Source organism: Plectropomus leopardus, chromosome 6 (genome assembly GCF_008729295.1).
Source record: "Plectropomus leopardus isolate mb chromosome 6, YSFRI_Pleo_2.0, whole genome shotgun sequence".
Taxonomy (NCBI): Eukaryota; Metazoa; Chordata; class Actinopteri; order Perciformes; family Serranidae; genus Plectropomus; species Plectropomus leopardus.
Window position 1 is genome coordinate 13,153,687 of NC_056468.1, and position 15,444 is coordinate 13,169,130.

Genomic DNA, 15,444 nt, shown 5'->3' on the forward strand with positions numbered 1-15,444 from the left:
ACACATAAATCATAAACTCACACGCACATGTGTGTCTGTGCTACTTACCCGTCTTCCAAGGATCTGGTTGATGGCAGCGCTCTCTTTCAGAGTGCACTCTGCCACTACTTTGGCTCTCATCTCCTTCATATACAGCATGAAAGCGTTCAGAGGTTTCTTGATATGAGGCCTCTTGTCCTCTTCTTTCTTGGGAGGAACCGGGGATTTCCTGCTAATCCGAAACATTAAAAACATGCCGTTTATAAACCGTGAATGGTGGAGAGGTGCTGGTGAATAACAGTAAACAAGGGGAAATATTTTTCGGCAATGAGAGCACGTTTTGACACAATTAAAAGACGTCCTTACGCATGCATCGAGGGGCTCATGTCACCACTGGGCTCCTGTTTGATAGCTGGGGAGACGATGGCCGGGTGGGGGATGCCGGTCTGATGGAGGCTGTGTGGTGGCGGAGTCACCATGTGAGGGGAGAAACGACTGGACACCAAGCTGAGAGGGCAACAGAGGGCAATGTTTTAACATTCGGGTTTAACAGCGATTCTCTGTTAACCTGACGAGAGACGGTTCAGCTAACTTGGCACATGTCTGCCTTGCCTTACCCTCCGCGTGAAATTCACAGTGCCTACTGTGTCCGTCTAGACTAAAGTCATACACACAATGAGTTACATGCTTGCTTTTTGTTCAAATAAAGACTTTTTCAAAAGCCCCTTTATTCAGCAGTGGCTGGAGAAAAGTGGAGTGTGTTGTTACCATGGCGACAGCATGGCCGTGACACCTGAAACCACTTTCCTTACCACGTTCCAGAGAGCGCTCTGACAGCCGTCCACACAGAACACCTTTACAAAGTGTCTCTCTCTATTTCCAATTGTTAATACAATGGAGCATTGTAATGAACACGAGGGTAAATTAAGCTCCTTCTCCCTCTATCACACACCCGAGTTAATGTTGGAAAATTCCTCTATTTTAACATGTGTCAGTCCAGAACCAGCAGCTTTACCTCATGATACGTTCAGTATGCTTTAACCAGAGTTCACTTACAGCATATACAGAGGCCGTTCTGTTTATAACAGTCAAACCCTGGGCAATGAACTGATGTTATATTGATATTGTACTATAAGGGATGGGAGATACATTGATTATATTCGATGTTGGGAGGCTTGTTCCACATGTTATATATAAAATGAGTATATGGCGAACATCAAATTTATACTGTCACCAAATCTTTTTTTAGCCAACGGCACAATGATTCGTCACACTCCACTGCCCATCCAAACCATTCTCTCCTGGGCGATAGTGCACGTGAGCAGCTGTGTTTTGGGCTCTAGACAGTGACCATTTAGTCCCTTTTTGCAACTAAATGGTCTCAAAAACCAGTTATTATTATTACATGAATTGGAGAGCTATTAGTTTGATTGCCGCTCAAGTTTAACAGCACCGCTTTAACTGTTTGACTCTCTGCTAAGTGCTAATTGAACTTTATTACAACATTTTATTTAACTTTATAACAAGTGTAGTTGAATTTTGAGTAACATTACTTTAATTTAACTTTTTAATAACCGTACTTTAACTTTACTGTTTAAATGCAGTAGTTTATTTAATGGGTTAGTATTTTAGTAGTCTACAATAATTTAGAGGAGATTACAAGAGATCAGGATATATATTGTGTAACGCAGAATAGCCAATAATATTTATGGGCCAAATCACCCAGCCTGACATGATATGAGGATTGGTATTGTGTAGATTTTGGATATTGCAATATCATAAGTATAATCTTGTCCGGATTTTAAAGTCTGCATTACAGTAAAGCGATTAATTTTATGAACTCAGCAGATTGTTCTAGCCATTTCATTTTTTTGCCTTTGCCCACTTAGTCATTTTATCCAAAGTACTGATAATTATTTATCAAAAATGTTTTTGTGTAAATGATTTGTGAAAGCACAGATAGTCAACCCTACAATATCGCCACAATATCACTATTGAGGTATTTGGTCAAAAATACTGTGATATGGAGGAGCAGAGTTTACGGTGAAAATACTCACACAGAAGCTCGTTATGACTCCTCGTTCTGACCATCTGACTGAAGAAAATTGACTTAAAGTAAAAAAAATATTAAATCTGTAAAAATTTAATTTAAATACATGGAGTCGAATGAAATATCTGCTATTAAGAACTTATATTTTGATTTATTTTCCATTTTTTTCTTTGAAGCACTAAATAATTCATGCTGTAAAAACAAGAAGGTGCCGCATTTCTCCCACAGCAATCAACCTATACTGACTAAATCTGTAAACATCCCACTTGGTCCCAGATGAATAACTCAGCACTTCTCCAAGTTGACTGCATGCAGTCAACTCCACATTTAAAAAAATAATCCTCCCATTACCATCTGTGTAATGCATTCATGTTGACGTTACCTACAGTATGTTGTTGCCATGAGATTCTACCCTTACTTTATTTACTTCAATTTTACTGCATGATCACAATTTTAAAGATAAATGTTACTGATTAACAAGTAATGTAAAATATATCAGAAATGATGAGCTTCACTCTGAAACCTGCTTAGAGCAGGTCTATTATTGTAAGCCATAAAATGCCATTTAAATTTTTCATTTATGTTGAATTATTGGCGTGGTATTTGGCATGCACTAAATCTGATGCATTAAATTCTGCAAGGCATGTTTGCAATTGTTGTCAGTCCATTTCAGGTTGGAGCTACACCCTTCTGAATATTTTATCTCAAACCAACACCGGAAGGCCCCTACAAATCTTTCCAGTTTTGAAAAAGGGTCAGAGAGTTTAGTCTGATTGGATGCGTAGGTTCAGATGAGCTTTGATTTGTCGTTATCGATTCCCAGCCCTTTCATCTCTGCAGTATGTGTGTGTGTGTTGTGGAGTGGCTCAGAACATTGGCCTGACCACAGAAGTTTAGCTCCGAGAGAAAAGACAGAAGGGGAGTGCTGAATGCCAATAATGCCTTCACACTCTTTAAGAAGCTGAACTTGTCTGTGATCGACTAAGACCTCACATCCCTTTGTAGTCTTGACACTGCTGCCTGTGCGTGATCTGACAATGTTTGTCACCAGTGGCAAGTGTGTTACTCAAAATAAGATTCATGCTATTTCTGTAAAACATTGCCAAAACAGCTGAACACTGCAAACAATGAAAGTTTAAAAGTACACACTGGCCATTTCTTTTACCTTTACCTAACGTTTAAAAATAAGCAGACATAGAAAGCAGGAGAAATGTGATTACAGCATGTCATAGAAACAGAAGATATTAGATGTCTTCCTTTGGGAAGGTGGGGGTGTTGCCGAACATGATCCGCTCACCTGGACATGGATGCATTCATTGCTAGCGCTGGATAGGGGTGACGGAATCCCCCCGGAGGGATGGAGTACATGGGCTGGCCCTGCCTGAGAGACAGAGAGAGACAGAGGGAGACAGAGTGAGACAGAGTGAGCGAAAGCTCCAGTGTGAGGTGGATCAAACACAGCTGACAGCTAACCCACCAGCACTAATCCTCTACTCATCAACTCAAATCCCCTGCTTGTGGAACAGCACCGTTGCAATTGATTACGAGAGCCGTAGCAAAACCCATGAATGTTCATAAATTCCTCCTGGTGAACTCAAATGTTTAAATTTCTTAATGTTCTTATATGGCGCATCTGCACTTGGACAACAGGGGATAAATATTTGACAATGCTTTAGGAAAAGAAATGACAAAAATGTCCATTTCAGCTTTTCTTTTTGACTCTCTATTTATCAATCTGTTGTGCTTTCAAAAATGTTAACCAACCAAAAGTAGTTAGACACAGAGTTAATTTGCTAACGTTAGTACTTTAACTTTACTTTGTAACTAAGAACAAAACACGTTTGACTGAGTGGACAGCTGAAAATCAGAGTGTCTTACTGTGGCATGAGCCAGCCCAGAGGGTGTGCAATGGAGCCAACAGCACCAGGAGACAGGGGGTAATACGGAGAGAGCTCTGACGGGTGAGGTGTCCGAGGAATACCTGCAGGTGCCAGAGACAAAAGAAAACAGCTTATAATATGCAGAACGCAAAAAAACAATATTAGCATCTTGCTATTATCTTCACCATAATTATGATTCTCCACCCAAAATCGATCTACCTTTACACAGTACAACAGCTGTGGCGAATTCACTTTGGTGATTCCAATAGTGACCATTTCTTAAGGTGGAAAAAGTTACAAAATGTCCATAGAAACTTGCGCTATCCATTCCAAACTGAAACAGTTTTTCCAAAATGTGTTTAAACACACGGTTTCCTTTTCAGACTACGTGACCCTGTCAAGCTCGTTAGCGTGCGTTCATTTGTGCACATTAGAGTGCCTGCCTTCTGGTTTCTGTGGACATTTCGAAACTTTTTTTCTCCTGTGACAGGTTGTCACTATTTGAGTTTTTTGTAACTGACATGAATTTTGCACAGGTGTTATCCAGTTAATTCAGTTACTGTGAATATAGACTAAAGGTTGACCCTCTTCGATCACTACAGAGATGAAACAACAAAGGTACCTCCGACTTATAGGTAAAACCTTTATCTTTTTCAAACAGAAAACAAGACACTCAGCTCGCACTCTAAATTGAAATCTATAATATATAATATACAATATATCTTATTTTTATTACTTTTATAATATTTTTTATTAATTTATTTTCTGTATAATGCTATCTTATGTGTAATATCACTTGTGTTCGGTGTTCGGTTAAGTAAATCAGTGTCTGTCCATGAGACATTACCTGTCTTTGGGTCAAGGATCTCTGGGGAGAGGTGTGATGGTGGCGTGCCGGGGGAGAAGTGTTCATTGCTGTAGGTGATGAGGGGTGTCAGTGGGTGGACATGGTGGGCGTGCTGCACCACTGGGACTTTATTGGACTGTTGGTGAAGGAAAAAAAAAGAGAAGAACAGACACAAAGAAGTTATGAGCAGGAGGCGACCAATGTGCAACAAGTGTCTGACAGGTAACATTCAAAAGAGAGTGGATGTAATGCATTGAAGCTATTATGCTTGTGGCTAAAACAAACTTGTAACTACCCCATAGTACACACCACACATGATTTCTGTTTCAGATTGTTCAAGAGAAAAAAGGAATGGTGTAAACAAGCCATCATGTGTGAATGCCCTCTACGGTAAACATCACATCAGTCTGTGCATGTGACCGGCCCTGTGATGCAATCTGGACCAGCACCAAGGAACACTAAAAAGCCTTGCAGACACATGCCAAGACCATTACGGTCATTTAGCTGAGGAAAGAACTGTTTGTTCAGTCCAACAAGAAAAACAACGGTGCCACCGAGTCCAAAAGTCACACCAGCGAGCCACAAACAAACACAATCAGTCTAAGGTAAACTGAATACCCATAAACAAGTGGAGACATCAGCTCCCACTCTGTCTGACAGCAGTCATTTGATGGGAAGAAGCAGACGCCCATGGGTGGATTACACTGCCACATTATACTGCAGATGACCCTAATGTTAGAAAAACACTTAAAGTTCTGTACAGCTTAAAGGGACAGTTCACCTCAAAATTATAAACACCTTTTTTCTCTTACCTGTACTGTTATTTATCAGTCTACATTGTTTTGGTAGGTTGCAGAGTTTTAGGCCATATAGATGTCTCCCTTCTCTCCAATATAATGGAACTAGAAGGCACTCGGCTTGTGGTGCTCAAACAAAACATATACATCTAAAAAACTCAATCGCAATGTCTCTTTCCAGAAATCATGACCCTGTTACTCAAAATAATCCACAGACCTTGTTGTGAGCAGTTTCATACAATAAACTATTAAACTATTTTCTTTCTACCAAACTACACCAACCAGTCACATCACTAAGCAGGAGTAGCAGTGCATCTGCTAAAAAAATGAGAGCCTCATGCTCTTGAATGCTTAAGATGTAAACATAATGGCATCATCCTTGGTTGAGCTATAATGTTAGCTAGCTCAATGTTGCTAGGTAGATGCACAGTTCCCTCTGCAAAAAATAATTGTAAATATTTATTTTCTACTGAACTTTACCCGCCAACAGTGCTAGCTAACGTTATAGCTTAGCCAAGGTGGACCCCGTTCATTTTTACCTCTTGAGCATTCAAGAGCGTAAGCCTCTTGTTCATGAGTAGATGCACACTTCCTCCTGCTTAGTGATTCGGTATAGTCACCCAGCCCTACATGATATGAGGTTATAGAGGTATAGTTCAGTAGAAAGAGAACAGTTCCTTCATGAAACTCCTCACAACAAGTTCTGTGGATTATCTTCAGTAACCTGGTCGTGATTTCTGGAACACGACATTGTTGGTTTTTATATATGTATTTTTTGGCACTTTGAGCATCAAAAGTGGAGTACCATCTAAGTACATTATATTTGAGAGGGCAGACATCTCTACAGCCAGCATCTCCAACACTCTGCAGCTCACACTAAAGCAATCTAGATTGATATATAGCATTACAGGTAAGATATAGAATATGTATTTTTAATTTTAAGGTGAACTGAGTCTTTTGGATAAGTGGTGAAGAACAGAAAGTCCAGAGATGAAACTTTCTTTTACACATGGTGTGGATTTTTTAGTATTTCAACAACAGTTTACACACAGACCCCAGCTGAGATCTGACTGGCATTACAGCTACGTTGATGATGATCAAGACAATAATAATAACTAGCGTCTCTGCTTTCATTAGGCAGCGCTCAGCCTTGCAGTCATTTCCCCTGGCTGCCTGGCTGAATAGAGCACTTGTTGGCTCAACTTGTCACATGGGAGGGTCAAGGGGTGGAGGGGGGGATTGGAGGGGGGAGAAAGGAGTCTTGTTCCTCCAGGCTAACCTTTCTTCAATATCCCTCCCCACCCCCTTCTCAACCTCTCGTCTCTCTCCAACGTGGTCTGCTAAGGGAACAAGGTTTGCATTGAGACTTCTGTACACTCTCTTGCTTCACGCTGCTTAGAATTGTCCCAAATCTTTGCTTTTTTTTTTGGCCACGTTTTTTTTTTCTTTTTAAAGGAAGGTCCAACCTTTTCCTCCTTTTAAATCTTTAGCAAATTGGTTTCTCCCCTGTCTAAAGCGCGCTTTGATTCTGGTAATGCCAGATGGAGTGAGGAAAATATTTACTGGTGTTAAACAAGGCTATATTAAGATCACTTTGCTCAGGACTTTTTTTTTAGGTTTCCCCACATGTAGAGCATATAAGGTCAATGCATACGATGATGCACAGAGATTTCACACAACACAGAAAAGGCTTTGATGAAGCTTCGTGGCAGAAAGAGTGTTGACCTGCTCGGTTGAAATCCCAGCTCCCACATGTCATGTATATTTGAGTTGTGCTTTGTTGTTCTACTTAATGTACAATATGCCTGAATTTTCCCTATATTGTGAGGGCTGTTTGAGACCTCTAGACCTGGGTGCCAACACATTTTGGGAAGCACTTCAGTGAGAATTTGAAATGATGCCTATTAATAATTCATATCCTGGAATAAACCAATCGTGTGCTCCCTACACATATTTCTAAGTTTGAAGGCACTAGTTTCAACTCCAGGCTGCCTTTCAGTTCAGCAGTTCGACAAAATGTGGAGGAAAAATGGAGTGTGCAGGTTGCAGACATGCAAAACCACTCTAACCTGTATCCAACCTGCCAAGGTTTATCCGTAAGGAATTGAGATGGCTTCCTCATTGAGCACATTCCTCTCTTTAAATCATTTTTGAATGAAATAAATCAAAATCAGCATCGTCTTGAAACTAATTTAAATTAATTAAGCTCTGCAGAACTCAGCAAGCAAAACATGCGGTTTTGTGAGACTGAAAAACTACACTAATGGCTCAATCATGACTTAAAACTAAACACTAACATATCAATGCCTTCTTTCTCTTGCTTTCTGTGTGGAGGTAATATCCCCCCAATGAGAGCTTCATATGTCTGGTTTCATGATCCACAAGCAAAGTGTAATAAGGTAACCGCAAGGAACATGAGCTGTGTTTTAAATATAAACAACATCTACGTGATAGGACAGATAAAGGGCAACCTGGAACCAGATGGTATCTACATCGACTGACAGAAATCATGCTCTCTACATAGCTTGTTGCACACAGGTCTGCAGTGGTGTAAAGTAAAAACACCCGCACCAGTCTTAGAGCGGATCGGACGTAGTAACAGGAAGATTTGAAGGAAGAACAAACAGCAAAAAAGTTGCTGAGCCGGTGCAGAGAAAAAGATGTCTGTCTCCTAGGAGGGTTTGAAGCTAAAAAGGCCGAGGTGGCAGTACCTCGCCTGGCTGTCCAACTTGGAACGGCGCTAAGAAAAGCACAGTCCTTGGTCAATGTGGGTGGAGGGGTGGATTTCATTCAAGCAAACATGTTTTTGGATCCTGCACATCTGAATTGAATTACTAGGCAAACAGCCGATGGGGAAGAGAGCTTAGAACAAACTGAATAACCCCGCAGCTTTGTGTGTCTTTATGCTCGGTGATTCTGGGTGGGAGGCTCAGAGGCCTTTCAAAACTCCAGGAAAGACAGGGTGAAAAGAATGCCTGGCATGCTGAGAAATCCAAGCCTTGTTTGTCAACGCCAACAGGAAGCGGACGTGAGAGGGGACCGACCGTGTCGTATGTCTTTAAAATCAACTGCTCCAAAAACTATGCCATTCATCACAGACAACGTGCGCTTTTGCTGGTCTGGTCATCGCCTCTGAAAGGGTCAACGGCAGTAATATTCTAGCTTGAAATAATACAGAGCTGAACAGCGTCATATTACTGGAGTGAATATCCCCATTGGTCATTAAATAAATTGAGAGTGCTCTTAAAATGAGCACAGCATATATGGACACAAACATGGACAAATTGGAATCTAATAAATATTTGTAAAATGATGCACATTAGCATTATTTTCTGGCAAATCTGCCACTAATAAATGGTGTAATTTCATGAACCGATTCTACATTTGTGTCAGAGTTTGCCTGGAATCAAAGCGCTGGTTCCTTATTCCATTTCTAGAGAGGATCTTGTCTCTGCAGTGGCCCAGCAGGACTGCAGACCTTAGATCAGTATTCAGTTCAGTCCTCCCAAAGCCTTTGATTTCGTGATGGATCCCGGTTGTTCGCTGCCTAATGCAAAGCGAGAGAATCTCACCGGACTCCCAGTCAAAGGTCTGTTGAAAGAATATGGGTCGAAAGCAAGTATATATCTCTTTGGGAGAAAAAAAAACACAGCACATTTTCAGTTAATATCTCTACTTAAAGTGTCGTACAGCCCCGAGAGTGAGATTGCACCGGACACATGCAGAGAGACAAAAGGCATCTCTGGAATGCTGCTCTAGACCTTCCCCACTTCAATTCACTTAAACAATTCTGTGACTCAGTGACATATGACACGCTGACAGGACCCAGGTCCCTCTATGCCTTGATTACCCTTGACGCTAACACGATATTGAAACAAAGAGGGTGATTCTTACGTCCCTGTCAAGTAAAGATCAGCCCATATTTAAGCACTGAGTGCGCCGTGACCTGATAAGTAACTGAGGGAATGGGCAGCCTGGTCAGTTCTACCTCATTAGAGAGTCACAGCTCCTTCTAATCCAGAATAACAGTACAGGTCAGTGTAGTCAGTAATGACACAGAGAATAGGCATTATGGAGAAATTAGTGTGAGTGACCTCAGAGAGAAGTACGCAGCCTTGACTTCATTATCAGTGGAGTGTTAATGACTCTCAATCGGTGCGTTGTGCAAGATGAGTCCGAGATGCACATGATTCAGACGGAAGCCGCCTCGCCTCCTCTCCTCTCCTCTCCTCTCCTCTCCTCTCCTCTCCTCTCTAGTCCAGCTCGGCCACTACTGATGGGCTGACATGTTCCCCATACTGCATCACCTGGCCCTGCAGCGCCTTTGATGTATTATTCATGAAGAGGCAGCCCTCTGAACACCGGGGTCTATATGGGGTTTTGGGGTGCTGAATGCATGTGTGTGTGTGTGTGTGTGTGCATGTGTGTGTATGCATGGTGGGATGCGGTATGTTCACAGAAAAGCTTGTTCCCTTCTTCCCAGTCCTCCCTCCCCACCACCACCACCATTACTACCAAAAGCAATACCAACTGAATGCTAAACAAACCTGTCTGTTGAATAATTGAGGATCTCAGGCCAGAGCAGGCTCCGATTAGCATACGGGCCTTATGGACCCAATCTGCACAGTGACAGGATGGTCTTTCCCTGGACTTTGGTATATGCCGACTGCTCTGATTTCTATTTAACATCCTCTAGTCTTGTTCTGCGCTGCCAGAATTAGCGGAGATGTTATAGAAATTTCAGATCATCAACAACGAGCGCATAAATCTCTGCAGGGCAGCATATGTACGAATGAGAGAGATGATGTCATTCACAAAAAAATATCAACATTGTCTTCATGCGAAGGCTCGCCAGTGGATGATTTATTAATCTGCAGAGGTGCTTGACTGAGCAGGCCACTCACTATTACATGCATAGTTGACACACATGTAAAATATAAGATGTGCCTACAAGCAGGTCTTGACACATATTCCAAACCACGCCAGTCCATCACAGAAACAAAACAACGATGTCAGATTCAACACATGCTTGCAGAATGACTGCAGGAGTACAGGTCTGCTCCAGGGGTCCCTGTTGGTGCCTCCTCTCCTCAGGTCTCTCTCTCTGGCTCCTCTTGGCCCTGGGCAGTAATCCCTGGCCCCCCGTGTGTGCCCATCCGCTCCCCCTGCTCTCATTAGTGCAGTGTTGGGGCCTGGGGAGCCTGCAGGCCTGGGGAGCCAGCCTGCTGCTCCCCTCCCACTCTCCCTCTCTCTCCTCGGCTGGAGTAATGAGCACATAATCAGCCTGGCTCCCTGTCAGCAGCAGCACACCAGAGGGGCATGTGGGCTCCTGGCCCAGAGTGGGGGGTAAGGCACAGCAGGGTGTTTCACTCTCTATCCTCTGTGCCCAGGGTACGCCGCGCCCAGTATTAGAGCTTCCCACCACTAATCAAATGACCCTCTAGTCACAGGTCACCAGATCAAGCATGGTGACTTCCTCTTTTAGCTCACATACTGAAAGCTGTTACACTCTCAGTGAACTTCCCTACCTTCTTTATACTGCTTTAAATTTAAATGTTATCTCGTCTTCTTTTTTCCATCAGTTCAAGTGTTCCATTAAAGCTGTTTGGTCTTGGGCTGCCCATTCATTAGAGCTGTGTTATTCAATTGCAATATCAATAGGAAACTGATCACAATAAAATGCATGAGTTGAATTTAAAACCAAGATTTAAAAAGAAGCCTCTATCCACACTAACAACAATGCAGAACCTGTGTAAGTATTTGTAAGTTCCTGTGTGCAGATATAAAAATATTTAAATAACATTTAATTGCATGCGGCAAAAGGATAAACGTTGCAAAATTAAGGGAAGCACATATTTAAATACACAAAGAAAATGAAGGCTACTAATTATTCAGTTTGATCCCTCCACATTCTCAGTCTTCCACAATGTTTCTTTCTGTATTGACTTCTCTTGCTTAATGACGTTGAAAGAGATGAAGGTCAAACTTTTTTTTTAAAAAAAAGGAGAAAAGCAACAACATAGAGCCACATGAAAAATAGCAGCAACCACTGAAGGACAGAACAGAAACAAGCCAAGCAGGGAACTCAACCACAGTCAATGTGCTTTCATTTCCTTTAAATTCTAACTGCTATTATCGTACTCATTGTTTTGACTTTTTCTCCCTAGGATGTGGATTCACAGATTTCAAAATGTTACAAGTCAAAAGTCATTAAAAAGGTTTGCTGCAACAGGATTTCACACAGTAGCTGCTGTGTCTAACAGAAAAATCAACAGGGTCACTCACAGGTCAGCATTTATTCTAATAAAATATATAATTGGTGTTTATTGAGACTTAAGTCAGTCCTGGATTCCCATGAGCAAACTCCATCCTCTCCACAACAGTTTCCCATTGACTCGCGCTCAATGAGGACTTTGTCATGTGCATCGCTGCGATTATGAGATCCAGAAAATCAACCACAAACTCAGCAAGCACGTCGTCTAGCCAGGATATGTGAGGTCAAGGGTGCTGCGTCACAACGGCTGTATTTACCAAAGTGCAGTGACAGTGGCTTTCTGCTCCATGCACTGCTTAACATGACTTCCCCCTAACCAGAAAACGTCCTGATAAGATCAAGCAGGTGCCAGATAGATGCTCACGTTATCTAATGTTTTCGATCCCGAACACACATCCCTCAGCGAAGCCACAAACCAAACAGGTCTGCTGAGGACCTGCATTGTCTAAACAGAGTGAGACACCATGATGACTAGTTCACACCTGTGTGGGAAAGTTCAAGAATGGCGAGGAGGTTCAAGCCTGAGAGATTTATGATGCAGACTGAGTTATTGAGGTAAAGGCAGACAGACTTGGCCTGCGTGCGGGTGCTGTAGGGGTTTGTGTGGAGGGGGAGCTGTAGGTGGGATGGGACCAGTACATTTACACTATAATTTCATTATTGTGAATAACCACATTATGGTGACTGTTTGATTAAAGCTTTTACATGATAATCAGTAAACTGATTCTCCTGATAAACTGACATGACTTGTTTGATAATTAAGTTAATGTACCGTGGGATGCAGCCCTGGAGGAAACATCTTATTAGTGCCACAAAATATGGGAAAGTGCTGGGATACTGCTGGTGTTCACACAAGCCCTTTGTACACAAAGATTTGTCTATAGGGCCCTAATGAAGTCCCTTATTTATGCATCCTTTGCATTTTTCACAGAACCAAACAGCAACAGCATCATTCTTCCCCAGTGTGTGATTACAGACAGCATACCGGCATCATGGAATCAAAAGAGGTGTGACGGGGGTCTAATGTGCCATAAGACATGTGTCGGCAACGCTTTCTAAACCATAACAAGGGCATATAATGACAATAACAATCATTTACCGTCTTTGTTATATGGCAACCTTTTTCACATTCTACTCAGAGAGTAAGGAGCTCCTAAATCTTGTTCTCCCAGTTTACAGACATTCATGGCCACTGTTGTTTTTCTTTGAGTTAGCTACTAAATGCTTCTACCTGCTTTATAAATATCAGCAGGTGAGCACTCATATCATGTCATCACAACTTCACACCCGTCCTGCTAATGGTCCCGTGCTGCCGATTCTCAGTTTGTACAGACACCGTTTGGCGCTGTTACTACCTCCTGTGGCAGTTTAAAAGCAAGAAAACTGTACCGAAAATCTGCTGATATACCTTACACACAGTAGGGCGAAGTGGCATTACATTTCAATATTCCCACCTTAAACAGGAAGTATAAAAGGAGCTACAGTTATTTAGTAAGTGCAATATTTCTTTTTTTCCTCAGAGAAGCCATACTGTGCTTTTGTCAAAAAAACACTTTATCTAGTTTACTCTGATCTTTCCAATGTCCTTGCCTTGATCTTGTCATGGTTAAAATTTAGTTTTCTTCTGAGTGTAACTACTTACTAAATGCCCCGGTGTTGGAGAGCGGGAGTCTTTTAGTCCTGCAGATCCAGGGACGTCCAAAAGAGGCCATTTCATCTGTAGGTACTGCAAGCGACACAAAAGGAGGAGAATTATACAACAGAAGCAAACAACACTCAGGAAGAAAAACATGCACAGTAATAAAAACAAAATGCATTAAAAATAGACATGATATAAAGAACAAAAACCTAAATCTAAGGCTCTATTTTGCAAAAATTCTCTAACTTTGATTGAACCATAGGGACCAAAGCGTGAAAAAGTGGTATGAATGGTGTCAAGTCCACAGAGATCTCCAGCAGACACCTGTACCAGACCAACACGTCCCTGCTGGAGTCAGACAGTGAGTTCTGGCACGGGGGAGAGCAGGGAGAGCGATGTGAACACAGCAGACTGGTGGAGGACTGTGAAATTGCCGTTTGTCAAGGAAAAACAAGAGGCCAGCTGTGGGCGCCCATCACCGAGCGGGTGGGAAGAGACAGCTGGAAGGAAGCCCCGTTTACAGCGTCGAACGTGGACTCGACTCCATTGGTTTGGCCTTTTAACCCCAAACATAGTCCCTCCTCTTTTCAGTATCACTTCTTTTCACACATGTATCTAAGTTATCATAAGGGGTTGTGCAAGTGTTTGCTCTTTTTTCTATCACGTCACAAAGACTTCTACAACCTTACTGCCTGTCCCTTCACCACGGACTGAGCTGTGTGTACTGGAGGAGAGGTTTTTGTGATTTACTGTTTCATACAACAAGCTTTTTTTTGTCCTCGAGCAATGGAGATAGCATGAAGCCAGAGCTCCAAAAAGCACGGCTCAACCATCTGGTTTATGAATCAGTTTAAATACCGGACACAGCAGCTTGTCATGCATGTGGATTTTCTCTCTGGTACAATTTCAAATTAATTAAAAGGGTTTTATATTATAGGTTATGTTTTGCTCATCCAGGCCCATGTTGTGCCGAGACATAAAGGTATCGTAGATCATTATTTAAGTTGCCTGTTATGAGTTATAAATTCTGTCAGTAAGTGGTTTTTACACAATCTTGCCATGCATTCTCTGTTATTATTCTACAATGCATACTATCATATGTGTTTACATAGCGTTGTGCATATGAATTCCTCCACCCATAGCAAGCATCTGATGAATGGAAGAGACTAAGTGGCGTTTAAGAAATGACTGACGACAGCAGTTAAAGAATATATGCAAAGCTTTGTCTGCTTTTCGAAAGTTTTTGCAGGATAAATGATGACAAACAAGCAAACTGGAGGAGTCATGCATTCAGGTTCTGATTTTTAAAACTTCATTCATCACTCAGGGTTTGTAAGGAGGAAGGAAGCTTGGATGGCTGTGGGTTAAAAATGGAAAAGACATTATAGCAGGAGGGGGAAAAGGGAGAGGAGGGAGAGAAAAAAAAACATTTTCAGGAATGAGTTTGTCGGAGCAGGCAGAGGGTATTGTTTCCTGACAGCTGGGGTCCAACAGAGCACCAAGGCAGGGGGAAGGGGACCCCTTTTCCCTTCGAAAAGGGGGGAAATTCTTGGAGTTGACATCAGCCCTCTTCATTTTCACTATACTGCTCAAGGCTGAATCGTAGGTTCCAACTAATGGGCCCAAGTCCATACAACTGTCAGGAGGCAGTTGCTTTTAGAGGCTGCTAGCTCCCTATTGAAACTTTACTCTGCTGTGTGCATGGCGCCTAATGAATGCTGCTCTCCGGAGAGAAAATCCAAAACAATGCAGTTTTCTCTGTCTAATCTATGTCAATCATGAGTCCTTCCACAAATGAAACGAGCGCTATTGTGAGCGTTTGGTCTTGCCCGGCCGTGCCCACCCCGGCTCTCCCACCCAATCCATCCCTTATTTGACAGCTTCTGCCAGGACTGAGGAACATGCCCCCAGGCACTTTTTTTTTCCTGAGTGCCTACTTTTCTTTTAATTGCCAGCGTGCCCTATGGAGCAACTGTTC

General features: G+C 42.2%; 1 protein-coding gene across 2 annotated transcripts in view; it reads right to left on the reverse strand.

Annotated features, from left to right (window-relative positions):
* tcf7l1b (transcription factor 7 like 1b) overlaps positions 1–15,444 on the reverse strand; it is a 37,058-nt gene that overhangs the window by 2,145 nt on the left and 19,469 nt on the right. The window contains exons 4-9 of one of the 2 annotated variants that reach the window (XM_042488209.1): positions 13,470–13,553; positions 4,757–4,892; positions 3,908–4,010; positions 3,327–3,410; positions 346–486; positions 49–208 (exon numbers count right to left, since the gene is read on the reverse strand). In XM_042488209.1, the coding sequence (XP_042344143.1) occupies positions 49–208; positions 346–486; positions 3,327–3,410; positions 3,908–4,010; positions 4,757–4,892; positions 13,470–13,553 (708 nt within the window). Of the gene's footprint in view, positions 1–48; positions 212–345; positions 487–3,326; positions 3,411–3,907; positions 4,011–4,756; positions 4,893–13,469; positions 13,554–15,444 lie in introns of both variants that reach the window. The other variant, XM_042488208.1, reaches the window with a different exon arrangement.